Source organism: Lichenostomus cassidix, chromosome 1Aa, assembly GCF_008360975.1.
Source record: "Lichenostomus cassidix isolate B80296 chromosome 1Aa, HeHo_3.0, whole genome shotgun sequence".
Lineage (NCBI taxonomy): Eukaryota > Metazoa > Chordata > Aves > Passeriformes > Meliphagidae > Lichenostomus > Lichenostomus cassidix.
The window spans coordinates 54,784,057-54,798,937 of record NC_139480.1 but is presented as its reverse complement, the minus strand read 5'-3'; the positions used below and the strand labels follow the sequence as shown (position 1 = coordinate 54,798,937).

At 40.7% G+C, this 14,881-nt stretch overlaps 1 protein-coding gene across 3 annotated transcripts in view; it reads right to left on the bottom strand.

Moving 5' to 3' along the window:
* The window catches only part of BMAL2 (basic helix-loop-helix ARNT like 2), a 32,604-nt gene extending 18,298 nt beyond the window's left edge, over nucleotides 1–14,306 (bottom strand). Inside the window, exons 1-4 of one of the 3 annotated variants that reach the window (XM_085049091.1) lie at nucleotides 13,996–14,306; nucleotides 5,613–5,760; nucleotides 4,363–4,398; nucleotides 1,549–1,587 (exon numbers count right to left, since the gene is read on the bottom strand). In XM_085049091.1, the coding sequence (XP_084905217.1) occupies nucleotides 1,549–1,587; nucleotides 4,363–4,398; nucleotides 5,613–5,760; nucleotides 13,996–14,212 (440 nt within the window). In that variant the 5' untranslated portion in view covers nucleotides 14,213–14,306. The remainder of the gene's footprint in view (nucleotides 1–1,548; nucleotides 1,588–4,362; nucleotides 4,399–5,612; nucleotides 5,761–13,995) is intronic. The other 2 variants (XM_085049089.1, XM_085049090.1) reach the window with 2 other exon arrangements.
* Between the last annotated feature and the right edge of the window lie 575 nt (nucleotides 14,307–14,881).

Below are 14,881 nucleotides of genomic sequence, written 5' to 3'. Positions count from 1 at the left end.
GTTTTGCAAAATGAATAATAAGTTTTGGTTAATTGATCTCCAAAACATTTCCTTGTAGGCATACTGCAACAGAAGCTATAAAAGGTAATAAACTTTACACCTGGCCTGTTGAGAAAGAACAAAGTACAGTTTTGAAGCTCTAGTTGTCTACTATTTTTATTAGTTTTCAAAAAAAAAAAAATGCTTTTACCACACAACTAATTCTGGGTCATTCTGCCAAGCATTCAGCTTTTCTCTCTCTAAAACCTTTTTTCAGATTTAATTTTTTGAGTTATGTTCAGGTCTGTGGGTTCACTCAACTCTTCCTTTATGTCAGGTAGGAACAATCAAGTAATATCCTGTGTATGCTCCTTGAACTGTGAACCTCAGGAGGACAGATACAAGCATTCCAGGAAAGGGAACAACCTTCCACATCTCTAAGGGTCAATGAGGAGTTATAAAAAACTGAATATGTGGGTGCAGAAATTCAGGTGATGACTGGATGATTCAAAAAAACCTTCTGTTACTTGTCCCAGCCACTAAGGGGAAGGGAGAAAAGCAAGTTCCCCAATAAGCTTGAGACAAGAAACACTGGAAGGAGATAACTGACAAGCAAACCTCCAGAGACCCTCACACTGATTCTTTTTCCCTCCAACTAATGCAACTAAAAGTAAGGAATAAAATTAACCATAGCACATAAAAGTGATTAAAGCAATGTACAGCACAATCTTATATAGCAATCTGGGATACTCTGTGAAGAAAAATTAATTTTGAAGTTAAACTGTAAATATATCTTGGAACATTTTAGTTTCTTTAATTTTATTTCAATTACAGGAACACTTCATAATTACTAGCTAGCATACTATATAAATAATACTTCTGACAGCATGCTGAGTGGATTATGTATTTCTGGTTTGACATCTCTGCTCACATGAAAAATGAAAGACTTATTTTTAAATTGACTTTATAGCACAGTTCTCGTTTGACTATGTGGCTTGTCTGTAGTTTAAAATATTTGTTTGGCTGAACTGTGGCTGCATTCAGTCACACAGCATTTCAAACCTCTTTCAAAGTGCTCCATGAGAATTTCAATTTATGTGAATTTGAAGTTCAATGGCACAACTTGAATAATTCCCTACACAAAACCTTATTCCAGAACAAGAAATCTTTGTCGTGCTTTAGCCAAATCCATCTCTATGTGGAAGAAATTTTTAAATACCTCCAGAAGCAGACAAATCTAGGAAAAAAAAAAATTCTCAAATTCATACAGATGAAGGATCAGCTCCTCATACATGACTTGGGTGTACTGCATTTAATACTCACCTTAAAAATTTCAACCTTGTGTTTCTGCTAAACCCTCTGAGATATTCTGCAGCAACTTTTATCAAAATTAGTAGAAAATAAAATCTTCAAAGGGGCTCTAAAAATGACTGTGCATTTAGCAAGGAAAAGGAAAAGCTTTCTGCTAAATATTTGATAGTTTTAATCAATGTTACCCACAAACTCCTATTTCACTATTGAGAATCCCAGTATTCACTAGCAAAAAGTATTTCTGTTGTAAATTAGTACCTGAAATCTTTTACTTTAACATGTTCTTCATCTTCACTCCTAGAAGAAACAAGATACAGAGTTTTACATTACACATTTAATACTAGGCACTTCTTGCCTCCCACAAATTCCAGAAGATAGAAAATGCTACAAATTTACTATGGCTCCAGAGAAAGCAAACCCACAAAATCCCTAAACCAAATCTGATCTAGCAAGTGATGCATAACAGAAAGAGACCAAAGCACAACTTGCAATATTCACAGTTGTGTGAACATATTAAAGGGATATTTCATAATTATGGTCTTTTTTTTAATCTGAAGACAACAACATTTTTGGAACATTCAAGTAACTTAAGACTAGGCTTGATTTTATTTTTTTTTGTTCAAAATTTTACAGGAGAGATTATCTCTTTACGCTTTTATTTCTAATATCTTATTGTCAAATTATAAAATAAGCAATCCTAAATTACATTAAAAAAAAAGAAGCTATATCCCATACCCTACACAAATGACTGGAAATCATAAAGTAATAAAACTGTAAATGAAGCACAGTTATAACTGTCTGTAGCACAATAAACACTCTGCAACAGGAAACTATAAAGGATGATTCAAACAAGAGCAATGAGCTTCTCTTTCCCTTCTACCGCTGCACTGTTCAGCACTCTTTGTGAAGAATTCTAGAGCATGGCCTGTGGTTCCACGAGGATCAAGAGGAGAGAGGCCAAGCAGGCAGCAGCTGTCTCCCACAAGGAAACGGAAGCTGGAGGATCTTGGAGATTACAGCTTCAGGAAAGGTGCCAAAAGCTGCTTCCACCTGTAACTGAGCACTGACCCCAGTGAGGATCCCGCAGGCAGAGCCGAGTTAGCACACAGTTCAGAACCTGGGATTTCACTGGAACCCAGCAGTCTTCTGGTCTGATAAACCCAAACATAGCAGCAGGTTTGGCTCACAACACCCAAAGACCTTTATCCATTGAAATTGTTTCAGATTTAGATGAGCTAGCAATAACTAATATTTTCGTTTTGTTTTAAAAGAAATTTACCAGAAATATCCATATACTGTGAATTCCAACTGAATTTACGTTCTCTGACCATAAGAGAACAGGTGAGGAGGAGCTAGACCAGCTGCAATGCAGCATGTGCCCTATTAATTAACTTTCCTTCTCCCTCAGGAGCTCCACTTGGGGAAAAAATCTAGCACAAATTTGCTGCTCAAGCAATCAGTCCCAGCCTACAATGGATTTTTATAGCTTCTGTCCTAACAGCTGTGGCATTACTGATATGAATAGCTAAATTAGAACTACCTTCACTACATGAACAGAGGGTGAAATTCCACTGTGTGGCTGTAAGTAGGTGTATTTAACTGGTACAAGAAAGGACAGAATGCGCATTAATAAAAAAACATAAAGAATACCACCTTTACTATTTCCTCAATTGATTTATTAAATATACTTCCCCATTTCTTCTAAAAGGGAAGCAAATGTTTTAGAAGCAGAAAAGGAGGATTTTTAGTCACACCTTCCATCATGAGCACCATGGGAAAAAATCCACAAAGAAACAACCAATTTAACCCCAAAGAGAGGTTTTTACACTACCCTGGAAGCCATGTACCAAACAGTGACTCCCCTGCAGAAAGGGACCTGGGTGTGCTGGCTGACAGCAGGCCCAGTTTAAGGCAGTCAGAGGGCAAACCACATCCTGGGCTCATCAGCCATCAGATGGGCAACCAGGTGATTATGTTGTTGTGCTCAGTGTTGTGCCTTTACCTTGAATATTGTGTGCACTTTTGGGCCCAAAAATATGAGAAGGTGTTTGGTAAAGATGTGAAGGTCCCTGAATGCAGAGGAAGGCAACAAAGATAGTGAAAGGGACAGAAGGAATGTCCTGTGGGGAGTGGCCAAGGGACTCATGGTTTGTCTAGTTTGGAGAAAAGGAGGCTGAGGCCACTGCAGCTTCCTGAGGAGGGGAAGTGTAGAAGGAGGTGCTGAGCTCTTCTCCCTGCTATCCAAGGATAGGACATGTGGGAATGGTTCAGAGTTGTGCAGGAGAGGTTCAGACTGGACATTAGGAAGCATTTCTTTAGCCAGAGGGTGGGGAAACACTGGAACAGCTTCCTAGAAGGGTGGTCAATGCCCTGGGCCTGTCAGTGTTTAAGAGGCATTTGGACAATGCCCTTCCCAACATGCCTTAACCTTTGGTCAGCTCTGAAGTGCTCAGGCAGTTGGACTGGATGATCATTGTAGGTCCCTTCCAAGTGGAATAGTCTGTTCTACAAAACAACTGCACGGCTGCTTACAAACAAAGGTATCCAGATACAGAAAAAGAAAATTCAACATAGTAATCATGTAATTAACAATCATCCTGATGTATATATTCCACAAAGGGTTTGCTTATGCTGCACAGCCACCTTGTAACAGCATTATTTTAACATAGTTATTGTAGTTCTAATTTAAAAAAACACTTTACAAGGTTAAAATAAACAAACAAAAACACTTACATTCACCAGTCCTGAAAGAATATGAGAGTCTTCCTTTTACTCCCTAAGTCTTCTAATTTAACTGGTGCTTTTAATTTGTTCCCATTCTTAACTTCAATACTAACAAGTTTGGTAAAGCTGGAAGCAGAGCATCATCTTAGAAAGAACTATCAGGAACCCTTAGCATCGGATAGACCTGCCCATCCTGCTCATTAGCTGGTTGTTTATCACCTTGTGCTGCACACAGACCTGCCCTTGGATGAAGCATTCCTCAAGGAACCACACAGCTCATCTAGCCAAACACCAGTGTGACATGTTGACAGAACTCAAAACAGAAATGGATTCATTCATAAATAGTACCTTTTCTGAGGATCACCATCAACTTCAACTGTATCCCTGCAGAAACAGGTCATAAAGTAAGCAAAACGTAGTTTGAAGCACAACAAGATGACTTGATAGACCAAATGAAATAAAGTTGCAGAAAAAATTTAGTGGAAACCCCAGTTGATTGGTTATTTTCAGAAGATCACTAATCTTAGAACCTAATTACCATTTCTTATAAGCTGGTACTTTTTCAATTAGTTTTTCAACTTAGACATGAAATATTTTTATCAGAGAGATCCAAACTTCAGGGAAACACTGCTGAGGAACCAACACTTTTACTGAACAGGTAAAAATCAACAAGTGCTACCGAAAAAGAATGGAGACTTTTTTTTCCCCCCCCAGAAACAAATGCATTGCTGGAGTTTTCAGTTATCCACATGATACACATGAATCTCCAGGCTGACAATTGCATCAACATCCACTCTGTAGATCAATGAACTACAGATTGTAGAATAAAATAGATTAAATAGAAGTGCTTTAATAATCACTAACACAAGTAAATCTCCTACCCCCACCTTTTAAAACATGGATTTTCCCCACTAGTTTGGAGATATGTGTAGTGCACTGCATCTGCACGTTGTGTCCCCTACTTCTGCCTGATTTACACAGTTTTGAACAGATCACTTGTTTGGTTAACTGGCATCTGTTTGGCAGTTACAAAACAGGATAAAACAGTCAACAGTGTCACCTCAGCTGTCAAGAATGACCCACTTAAAAAGACTGAGCACTACAAGAGCACAGTCCCCAATTTTAGGTCATGGGTCTATCTCCACATTTATGGAAATGGCTGCTCTGATCACCAAAGCAGCAGTTCTTCAATCAATAGATCAATCAACTTAACCAGCAATCTTGTTTCGTGTTTGAAGGTAAAATTCTAGTACACACTTGGGAAAATTCAAGCAATTTAATAACTTGCCTTATTAGTAGGCAAAGAGGGAGAAAAAAAGAGGAAAGAAAAAAATCAGGATTAAAATTTCAGCATTAGAGACACATTAGCTAGACACCTCAGGCCAGGAAATGGCATTATAGACTCTTACATACATCCCTTGGATTTAAGGATTATTTTTTCTATTTTTAATAATTGAGGGCTGTCAAAGAATACATTTGGAAGACACGGTAAATTTAATGGTAATAAACAAAGGAAAGAAGATTAGACAGTTACCATGTTGCATAAATAACAGAACGTGTCAAATTCAGGCTGAGACACAGAGAATTGATTCACTTACTGGTTATCGGAATCACTTCCCTTGCGTTTCCTTGGAATGTCAGGCACAGCAGCGTTGAAAGAAGTGGTGGTGGCAGGCTTAGTGACTGGATTCATGAGGCTGGGCACTCCACAAGCAACGCAGGAGCTTCCATCCACAGAGAAATTATCTGTCAATGACAATAAAGGCTCAGTGTCCAGCAAAAGCTGCATCATTGCGCAGCCATTCTGATCCTCATTGCGACAAAAATTGTCTGTGTGTGGCTTCTGTGTCTCTGACACAAAAAACAGAGGTTGCACTGCCGAGTCCAGCAAAGAGTACAGCACCTTCCCACAGTGCTGTAAGGAACCCACCAACCCAACCAACACATCAAGGCAGTATAAAACAGCCACTCTTTCCTTACACAACCTTTGCAGGCCACACTCGAATCTCCCAACACCTCAGACATCCTGCTACAAAATCACCAGCTGCACCATTTGTCAGCAGATCAAAATATTATGCAAAATAAATATAATATTATATTTAAACTAAATTAAATATATATATATATATAGTGAACTACGTTTTTTAATCAAGCTGGATGTCCAAAAAATGGAAATTTGCTATAACTATATTTCTGACACAAAATCCATAATTACACACAACATCTGCCATGGAAGTTGGAAGAGTCTCAAAAACTTGTCAAGTTCCCTTCACAGTTCTCCTCTTAAGGAAAAACTTGATTCTAGGAAGGACAGAAGAGGAGTCACAAGCAAAAGGAATCCTAGCAACCTACTAGGAAAGAGGACAGCCTCAAGGAACAGAAGCACTATCACACCATTTTTCTGTCTCAACACAGAGCTATCACAAAGAATCATCCAGCTGATGTTCAGGCAAAGAGCCAGAATGAACTCTGTTTCAGCAAATGTAGAAACTCCTTTGGGCTTCATGTGCCAGTGAGGACAGATGAGAGATTAAGAGATGTCATTTAAGGAAGTGAGCATCTCTGACTTCTAGCAGGGTGCAAAAACCAAGAGGAGTACTTTGAAAAGAGCAGGAAGAAAAACTGGACACTTTCTTGTGAGCCTTCTCTCTTTTTTTCCCATCTGCGCTGTCTGTAAAAATGCAGAAATGTGCAAAACCAATGATACAAAGCATACTTTTTTCCCCTCTTAGATGTAAACACATCTAACACCACAAGAATTACCTTCTAGGTTTTCATTTGCTGCTGGAATATGACTCTGGAGAGTTAAATGAAAATAGGCTAATACTTGAACAACAGCTTGCCTGGTCTTCCACTAATCCTCTCTCTATCAAATCAGACAACACAAAGTCAGCCCCTGTTTTATTTCAGAAAGCTCTTTAACTCATTAAGTCACACAGCAAGTTTCAAAAAAAGAGGTTGAAAGAATCAATAAATACTTGACAAATAAGTTACAACCTTTGGACGTCTGCAACAGCAAGAAATTTAGTTCTTTCAAACACACATCACAGTTGTCAGGGATATTACAAATATATTAAAATAAATGACATGATAAATACTACCAGGACACAGTGCTAGATGTCTGAAATATTTTTATCATGAGTTTTCTCTCTAATAATCTCATTTTATATTTCTGTTGTTAACACAATTACAAAACAAACAAAAATGCTGACGAATCCAAAGGAGCTGTTTATTTAAAAGGAATAGTTTTAATTCACTCAGGTCACAGCATCCTGTAACTACTGATTAAGCTATTGAAGTATAATCAGACTTGATGAATATTCATAAAAGAGTACTTACTAAACAGCAACCTACATGGTTCCAAGACAAGAATGCCTTCAGCACAACAGATCCTTTCGTCCTGGAACAAAGCAGGACAGCACAGACCCACTGACCTAAATACTGCTCTGCACACAGATGGCCAGCCTGCTTTCTGAACACTTCCCTTTAAAGGAACAAAAGCCAATGCCTTTTTTACAGCTTTTTAAATTTATCTTCAATATGATTAAAACAACTATTTTTTTTCTCACACCCAAGCAACAAATTCTGAATAATGCACTTATCTCTTCTACCTTTACTAAAAACACCCATTTCAAAATATGTTCAGATTACCAGTAACAATGGCCTATTAAGAACTTCTACACTACAATTATTAGGTGATAAATTGAATACTTCATTCAATCCCTGGGACCAACTAAATGCCAGTAAGATAAGTGGTTGACCTTGGACAAAAATATAGGGTTAAGAATCTGTATTGCTCTCTGACATGCTCAGCATGCAGCTTATATTCTTTTCATACATATATTCTAAAAAAACCCCACCAACCAAACCCAAACCACCATCAACAAATGCAAAAGAAAACAAATAGAGAAATACATTTAAAAATTCAGAACAACCAACTGTATTATTACATGGAGTTTAACAGAAGAGAGCAAATATTTTTAATACCTATCACTCACTGAGCAAGAAGTGGGCAGAAACAGCTCCTAAAGCCAAGGCTACTTTGAGAAGCCAGGAAGGGTGATGGAAAATTATCTCTGAGGGCTCTCTAAAAGCCACCATTGAGACTCTGGGTGATCCCAAGATGCTCACTCTCTCCCTGGAGAGTGTCCCAACCTTGAGTAGGCTGTGATTAAAGATTTCTCTCCCTCTCTGGCTATAACACTTTGGGAGAGGTGGATAAAGGATTTAAAAATCTTTGGGTTCACAAAGAGAGTGGTCTAGAATACACCCCAATACCCAGGGTGGCCTTCTACAATAGGAGAAACTTGGATTTTTAGCTGTCATTTGAGCACCTGGCTGAATTTCTTATCCTTTCATTTTCTGTGAACATTTTCATACCACTGACAGAAAACAAACACCTCTAAAAACACGTGAAGCAAAAGGAATATTTCCCAATTTCACAGCACACTTTCTTAATGAAAATAATATCCAGAAAGACCAATCCTTACTAAAAGTTGATTTTTCTGTAATACCAAAATCATTAGTCAGCTTTTAAACTACTAGAAACAGTTTAAGTCAACTAGAGATGTTTTGTTTTACCACCCTAAAGGCTATTACTTACACTAGTCTGGTTTGCAAGCCAAATAAAATTCCAGCTGAGAAATGACACTTTTATTATTGTTCATTCCATTGCTAATGCCCTGGAATACTGATAACCAGATGTTAATGGCAAGTGAATAGTTCCTCAAACACATGTCTATTATGATCTATGTCTGTCTTTCAGCATTAAGCCTCTATGCTTATCTATATAAAAAAATCAAAAATATTTTTAAAGCATATTATGCACATTGGGACAGATGGAAATAATGAGAATAATACAGGAACCCTCCCACTGAAATCATTCATTTGGATGATCATTGGGATCATCCAAACAGCACAAATACAGCATACAGAAAATAGCTTGTTTCCATTCAGTGGATCAGAAACAAAAAACTATTAGTTCAACACTAATTTTAGTGTATTTCATAAATAGGTAAATAAGATATTTAAGGAACAGTTACCAACATATATTTCTCATCACACCAGTTGTACAAGAGCATCCTCTATTCTTGTGTTTTTCTACATGGAAAAGAAATAATAATTAAAGCCTCTATGGGGTTGGCAAAGAAGGGAACAACTGCAAAGGAGCTGCACAAAATTACTGTTTGGCAACAGATATAAAGACAAACAAAATCAACCATATTCCTGTGTCAGCAAAGTTTCTGTGTCAGTACCATGCAATGCATTGGGAAACAAGGCTTGGGAGACTCCACATTTTTCCAATTACTGACAATAATATTTTCTAATCCCATGGCACATTCCTGAACTGTTTTCTCCACCAACAGTTTTAAGGTTTTCAATTCCTAAGCAAACACAACCTATCAGAAAAGGCTTATGGCCAAACTCCACCAGCCATAAAAGGGGAGATTCATCTGAACCAATAATGATGTCCACATCTGAAGTAGCCATTCTGGTCCCTCTTGGAGGGAGGAAGACATTTCTAGAGTGATTCATCTCTCCCCAAAATAGATTCCTACATTTGGCTAGATGAAATAAAACAGATCTAGGGTGATTCATCTCAATCTAAAATAGATTCCTACAGTTGGTTAGATGAGATTGACACAGCCCAAGAGTGCCTATCTCTAGCCAGTAATTATACAAGGACCAAAGAAACCAGCTCAGATTTGGATATCTACTCTGCAGACATCAAAAGATAAGTAAGATGAAAGCCACCCCGAGTACAGAAATATCATGCAATTCTTAAAACATAACAGCCACAGACAGCACCTGTTTGCATCACATGCAACGAGTTCAAGCCCAAGACTGTCTTTCAAAATTATTGCCCTAATTATGCACTACCTCAAGACCACTCACCCCTAGCAAGGTCAGCTTTTCTGTCTAGGTTTACAAGACACATATTAGCACTCCAAAAATCAGCAGGAAGATACAAGTCATGTGCTATTAATAAATTAAAGAGCTGTCAGTCAGCCCTCATTTAGCCAGTTTATAAAAGAACATCCAAATTCAGCTATCAGGATATTACAGTAAAATGGGCTTGAAATAAAATATCATTGAAAAAGAACATTTAAAAAGCTTATGGTGACACTTTCCATAGTCTGGGAATAAGTGAGACTTGGAAAAATGTGGCAGCTCTGCAGCTGCCTAAATTAATAATATGTTAACCCTGGCACAACCCTTCCAAATATAAGGAACTTTTAATCCAGCTTCCTATTTTGAAACACTTCCAAATGAAAGGAGAAGAAAGAGGCTGCTTTGAATTCAGATTTCTATGATCACGGATACCACAGACTATTAAATGTGTCTTTTCCAAAGGTATGTTCCTGGTATGCACAAAAAACTCTTCAACTGGGAATTTGAGCTTTGCCAAGTTTAAAGTACTCCAGATTCTGGTAGAAGTGCCTGTGAAGTGGCACCTGAGGGCTGCACAGCCCAGCCAGAGGAGTTACTAGCACCTCAATGCACTCCCGGGGCTGCGGCTGCATGGGAGACTCTATGGTAGAACAGTGCTTTCTAAACCTTTCTCATAGTGTCAAGTTAGATTGTAAAGTTCTGTCACAACCAACTTTTTTTGTTTGGTTGATTGGTTTGGGTTTTTTGTTTTTATTTTTGGTTTGGTTTGGTTTTTGTTGTTGTTGTTCGTGTTTTTTTTAAGATGTGAGATAGAGGCATGGAACAGCTCAGCTGTGAGGAAAGGCTGAGGGAATTGGGATTGTTCAGCCTGGAGAAGAGAAGCTTTGGGGTGACCTCACTGTGGCCTTGCAGTGCCTGAAGGGAGCCTGCAGGAGAGATGGAGAGAGACTCTTGACAAGGGCCTGGAGTGACAGGACAAGGGACAATGGCTTCACACTGACTGAGAAGGTTTAGACTGGATATTGGGAAGAAATTCTTCCCTATGAAGGTGCTGAGGCCCTGGCACAGGGTGCCCAGAGAAGCTGTGGCTGCCCCTGGATCCCTGGCAGTGTCCAAGGCCAGGCTGGATGTGGCTCTGAGCAACCTGGGATAGTGGAAGGTGTCCCTGCCCATGGCAGGGAGGTTGGACCTGGACGGGCTTTAAGGTCCTTTCCAACCCAAACCATTCCATAATTCTATGTCTCTGATGACCTAAGCCATTACAGCTACACCTATCTATACATGCAGCACATTGACAGGACAGCTATTGAGTCATTTAACTCTGTGTCATGTATATTGCTTTATTTTTCTATGGAGTTACTTTTCTAATATTTAAATGAATTCTTGCTGAAGATACTCATTAGAGAGTGTGAAAACTACACTTATAGCCTACAAACATACAGTACTGCATGGAAAAGAAAGTTACAAGTGCTGTGATTTCACTTTAAGGTCCTGCACATCTGAACACCTACAAAACTAAGAACCATATTTTCTACACATGGCCAAGAATTGTATTAAGTATTTCTTTGAATTTATTTATTTTAGACCCTTAAAACAGGTCAGGAAAAGCATCTTTAGACTACTTACAGCAAGTCTGGCATCAAGATAATTGCCTACAGTATCTGTCATTGAAAGCTGGGACAACAATCTTCTCTGGAGTGAAGTTCTGAAAACAGTAGAAATGTATGGACTAAAGCAGCTTATTCTTTCCTCAGATTTTATAAGCATGTCTAATGCAGGACCAAGATACAGAGAAGCCAGTAATGAAACCATCTTATGAACAACATTATACAGAGAATAAATGTTTGATTTGGCTAACACTACAAAATGAAAAAAGGTCAATTATAATACTCTGAACTAAAGACATTTAAATCAAAAAATAACACAGGCAACTGGTTATTCTCTGCTTCTATTTTTACTTATTTTCATCACCTGGAAGAGAAGCAGTCAAGAATCACAAGTTAACAGTCAAATAACACATTTACTTAGTAGATTTCAAACACCAAATATTAAGCCAAAGCTATGAGTGTATTAAAAAGTATAATAAGGCAGGAACCAGATAATGAAAAGATATTTCCCAAGCCCTTGAAAGAGTATCCTGCTTTCCCAGGCACTTTTAGGTTCATACCAGGTAAAAGCACTGATAGAAATGGGGAGTCTCACATATCATAGTTCATTACTGCAAAAAAAATCAAAACAAACCACAAATCCTCTCCTATGATATACTCCTAGAGGAACGGTGGGCAGTTGTTTTCTTGCAAGTCTAGGAATCATATGATTGCAAAATGCTGAGTCCTATCAAGTCAGCTGCAGAACTTCCATGGGTTTAGCTGGCCCTGCAGCCCAAGCATGGAATTTTCAACAGTTCACAAGGATTCACTTCCAAAATCACCCACCAAATTATTTATTCCTCCAATGAATTTGATTCTTGGATGTAAACTGTCCAGTTTAGAGTTTGTTTTTCATAATGTACAAATGTAACAACAGTAAGGTGTACACCCATGTAAAAAAGACAGTCCAAAAACTATTAGGCAGCTAACCTTAGTGTGGCCCTATTCCACAAACAATTGAGATACTTTTATCTTAAAAACTAAGAAACCCAAAACTTGCTTCTTCAAAATCCACCAAAAGAACAGATATAAACAGAAGTGGCAAAAGAAAGCAGGGAGGGGGGTTTATCTCAAATAAAACATGAAAGCCTGTGGCTCATTGATTTCCCAAATTTATTTGTAAATGGAAATGTCTGTGTATTTGGGGGTTTCTTTATTTGACGGTTTCCTTTCCTTACAGTATATGCACGAGACAGAAACAATAAATCTGAGCATTAAGCACAGTTTAGCAGACCACAAAAACACTACAAAAAACCACAAGGCTTTGTTTCCAAACACTACATTATTTGCCACAAAATTTTACAATATTTAACCAACCAAGCAGCATAGACATAAGCATGTCAAGGCTTTGAGACAAGCAGGGTCCCCACACACATTAAAATGCACAAAACCCAAGAGACATGTAGAAAACAACTACTAAACCGAGAAGAATTGGTGCTAACTACACAGAACAGCGGTGATGGCTTAGGAGGGACTGGATCACTCCTGTGTCCCCATACCCCGTGCAAAACACTCACTTCTCCTCGGAGAGGGGAAGCACCGTACTCACTTCCAAGCAGGAACACGAGCAGCAGCTGGTGGTTTACAACCAGCCTCGATTTAGTACCAGAAAGTTATGATTAAAAGCCAGGAGAGATCAAACCTTGGTCGCCATACAAGCGTGGGCATGCACACACACACAGAGAAAAGCCAGAATCACTATACCTAAAATACTAAATTATGTTTACCGACCAAAAAAAAAAAAAATCATACTAGAGTTTTAGGAACGCAAGGCTAAGTGTGTATCAGAAACAGTGAACTACATTCTAAATTTAAAAAAATAACAAAAATGTTTTTAGTGCAAATCCCATCAGTATGATGACACATCTGTAGCAGCAATACAGCAGAGTGACCATTACACAGGCGGGTGCCAAGAGGACGGTGCCAGGCTCTTTTCACTGCTGCCCAGTGACAGGAGGAGGAGCACTGGCCATAAACTAAAACACAAGAAGTTCCACCTCGGCTTGAGGAAGAACTTCTGCACACTGAAGGTGGCAGAGCCCTGGAGCTGCTGCCCAGGGAGGGCCTGGAGTGTCCCTCTCTGGGGACATTCCAAACCCACCTGGACACGTTCCTGTGTCACCTGCTCCAGGTGACCCTGCCTTGGGTCTGGTGATCTCCAGAGGTCCCTTCCAGCCCCATTCCGTGAATCTGTGGTTTCCCTGTGAGCGCTCCAGATACCTGCACTGAACTGCAGCGAGCGGGAGCAGCCAGAGGGAATCAGCCACAGCCCCGAGCGGCCCCGGAGCGGCGCCGGGCACGGGAGCAGCCCCGAGCTCCCTCACGGGAACACGGCAGAGCCCCGCGGGCAGCAGCCCCGCAACAACAGCCGCCCGCGCCACATCAGCGAGGCGGGCGGACAGACAGACTGACAAACAGCCAGGCAGGCAGGCAGACACACCCCACGCACGGAGCAAGGCACGGGAGGGGAGAGGGACACGGGGGACACGGGGGACACGGGGCACCCACCGCCCGGCCGCCCTCCCCTCGGGCGGACCCGCTCCCACCTTCCGCCGCCCGCCGCTCCTCCTCGGCGCCCTCGCTGCTTCCCGCTCCTGCTTCGGCCATGGCGGGCGGCCCCGTACCCCGCTCCACAGCGCCCCCGGCACCGCCGGCATGCGGGGGGTGAGCTGAGGTGAGCCGAGGAGGAGCCGCCGGCGCCGGGGAGGGACCAGGGGCTGCCCCGCCAGCCTCCCTCAGCGCCGCCTCAGCGCCCCCGCCCCGCCATGCTCCCGCCCGGCCCGCGGCTCCTCTCGCGAGAGTTGGGGCGAGGCGGCCGTGAGGGGCGATGGCGGTGGCCATGGTGGCGCTGAGGGGTGCTCGCTTTGCCCCACAAGATCGGGTTCGATCCCCGGCTGCCAGCGCCTCCATAGTCACAGCTACAATTGCAAAAACCGGCCAGCTACTGGCGAGACACACCGATGGCTTGTTTCAGAGCTGCGCAAGCCTGGGCGCTTCGTGGTAATGCCACAAATTGGAGCACTACCACTGGGCTTTTCACACCAAATTCAGTCAGTAAGTTTCCAAGCACAGCCCCCCTATTAGGATTGTTTAGGATTTTCCGTGTAAGTTTACTATACAGCTGACTCCTAGGCATGTCTTCACCTGGGCAGGGTCATCTTGACATGTAGATGTGACTTTTTGTGTTACAGTGAACACAGTTCAGCTACAGAACACATGGACCTGGCGTATTTTGCCAAGTTAGCAATGTATATACAGACATACATCAACATTGATTTACTGCATCCTTAAAACACTTTAGTTCCAGGATGTCCTCCAGTAAGGGA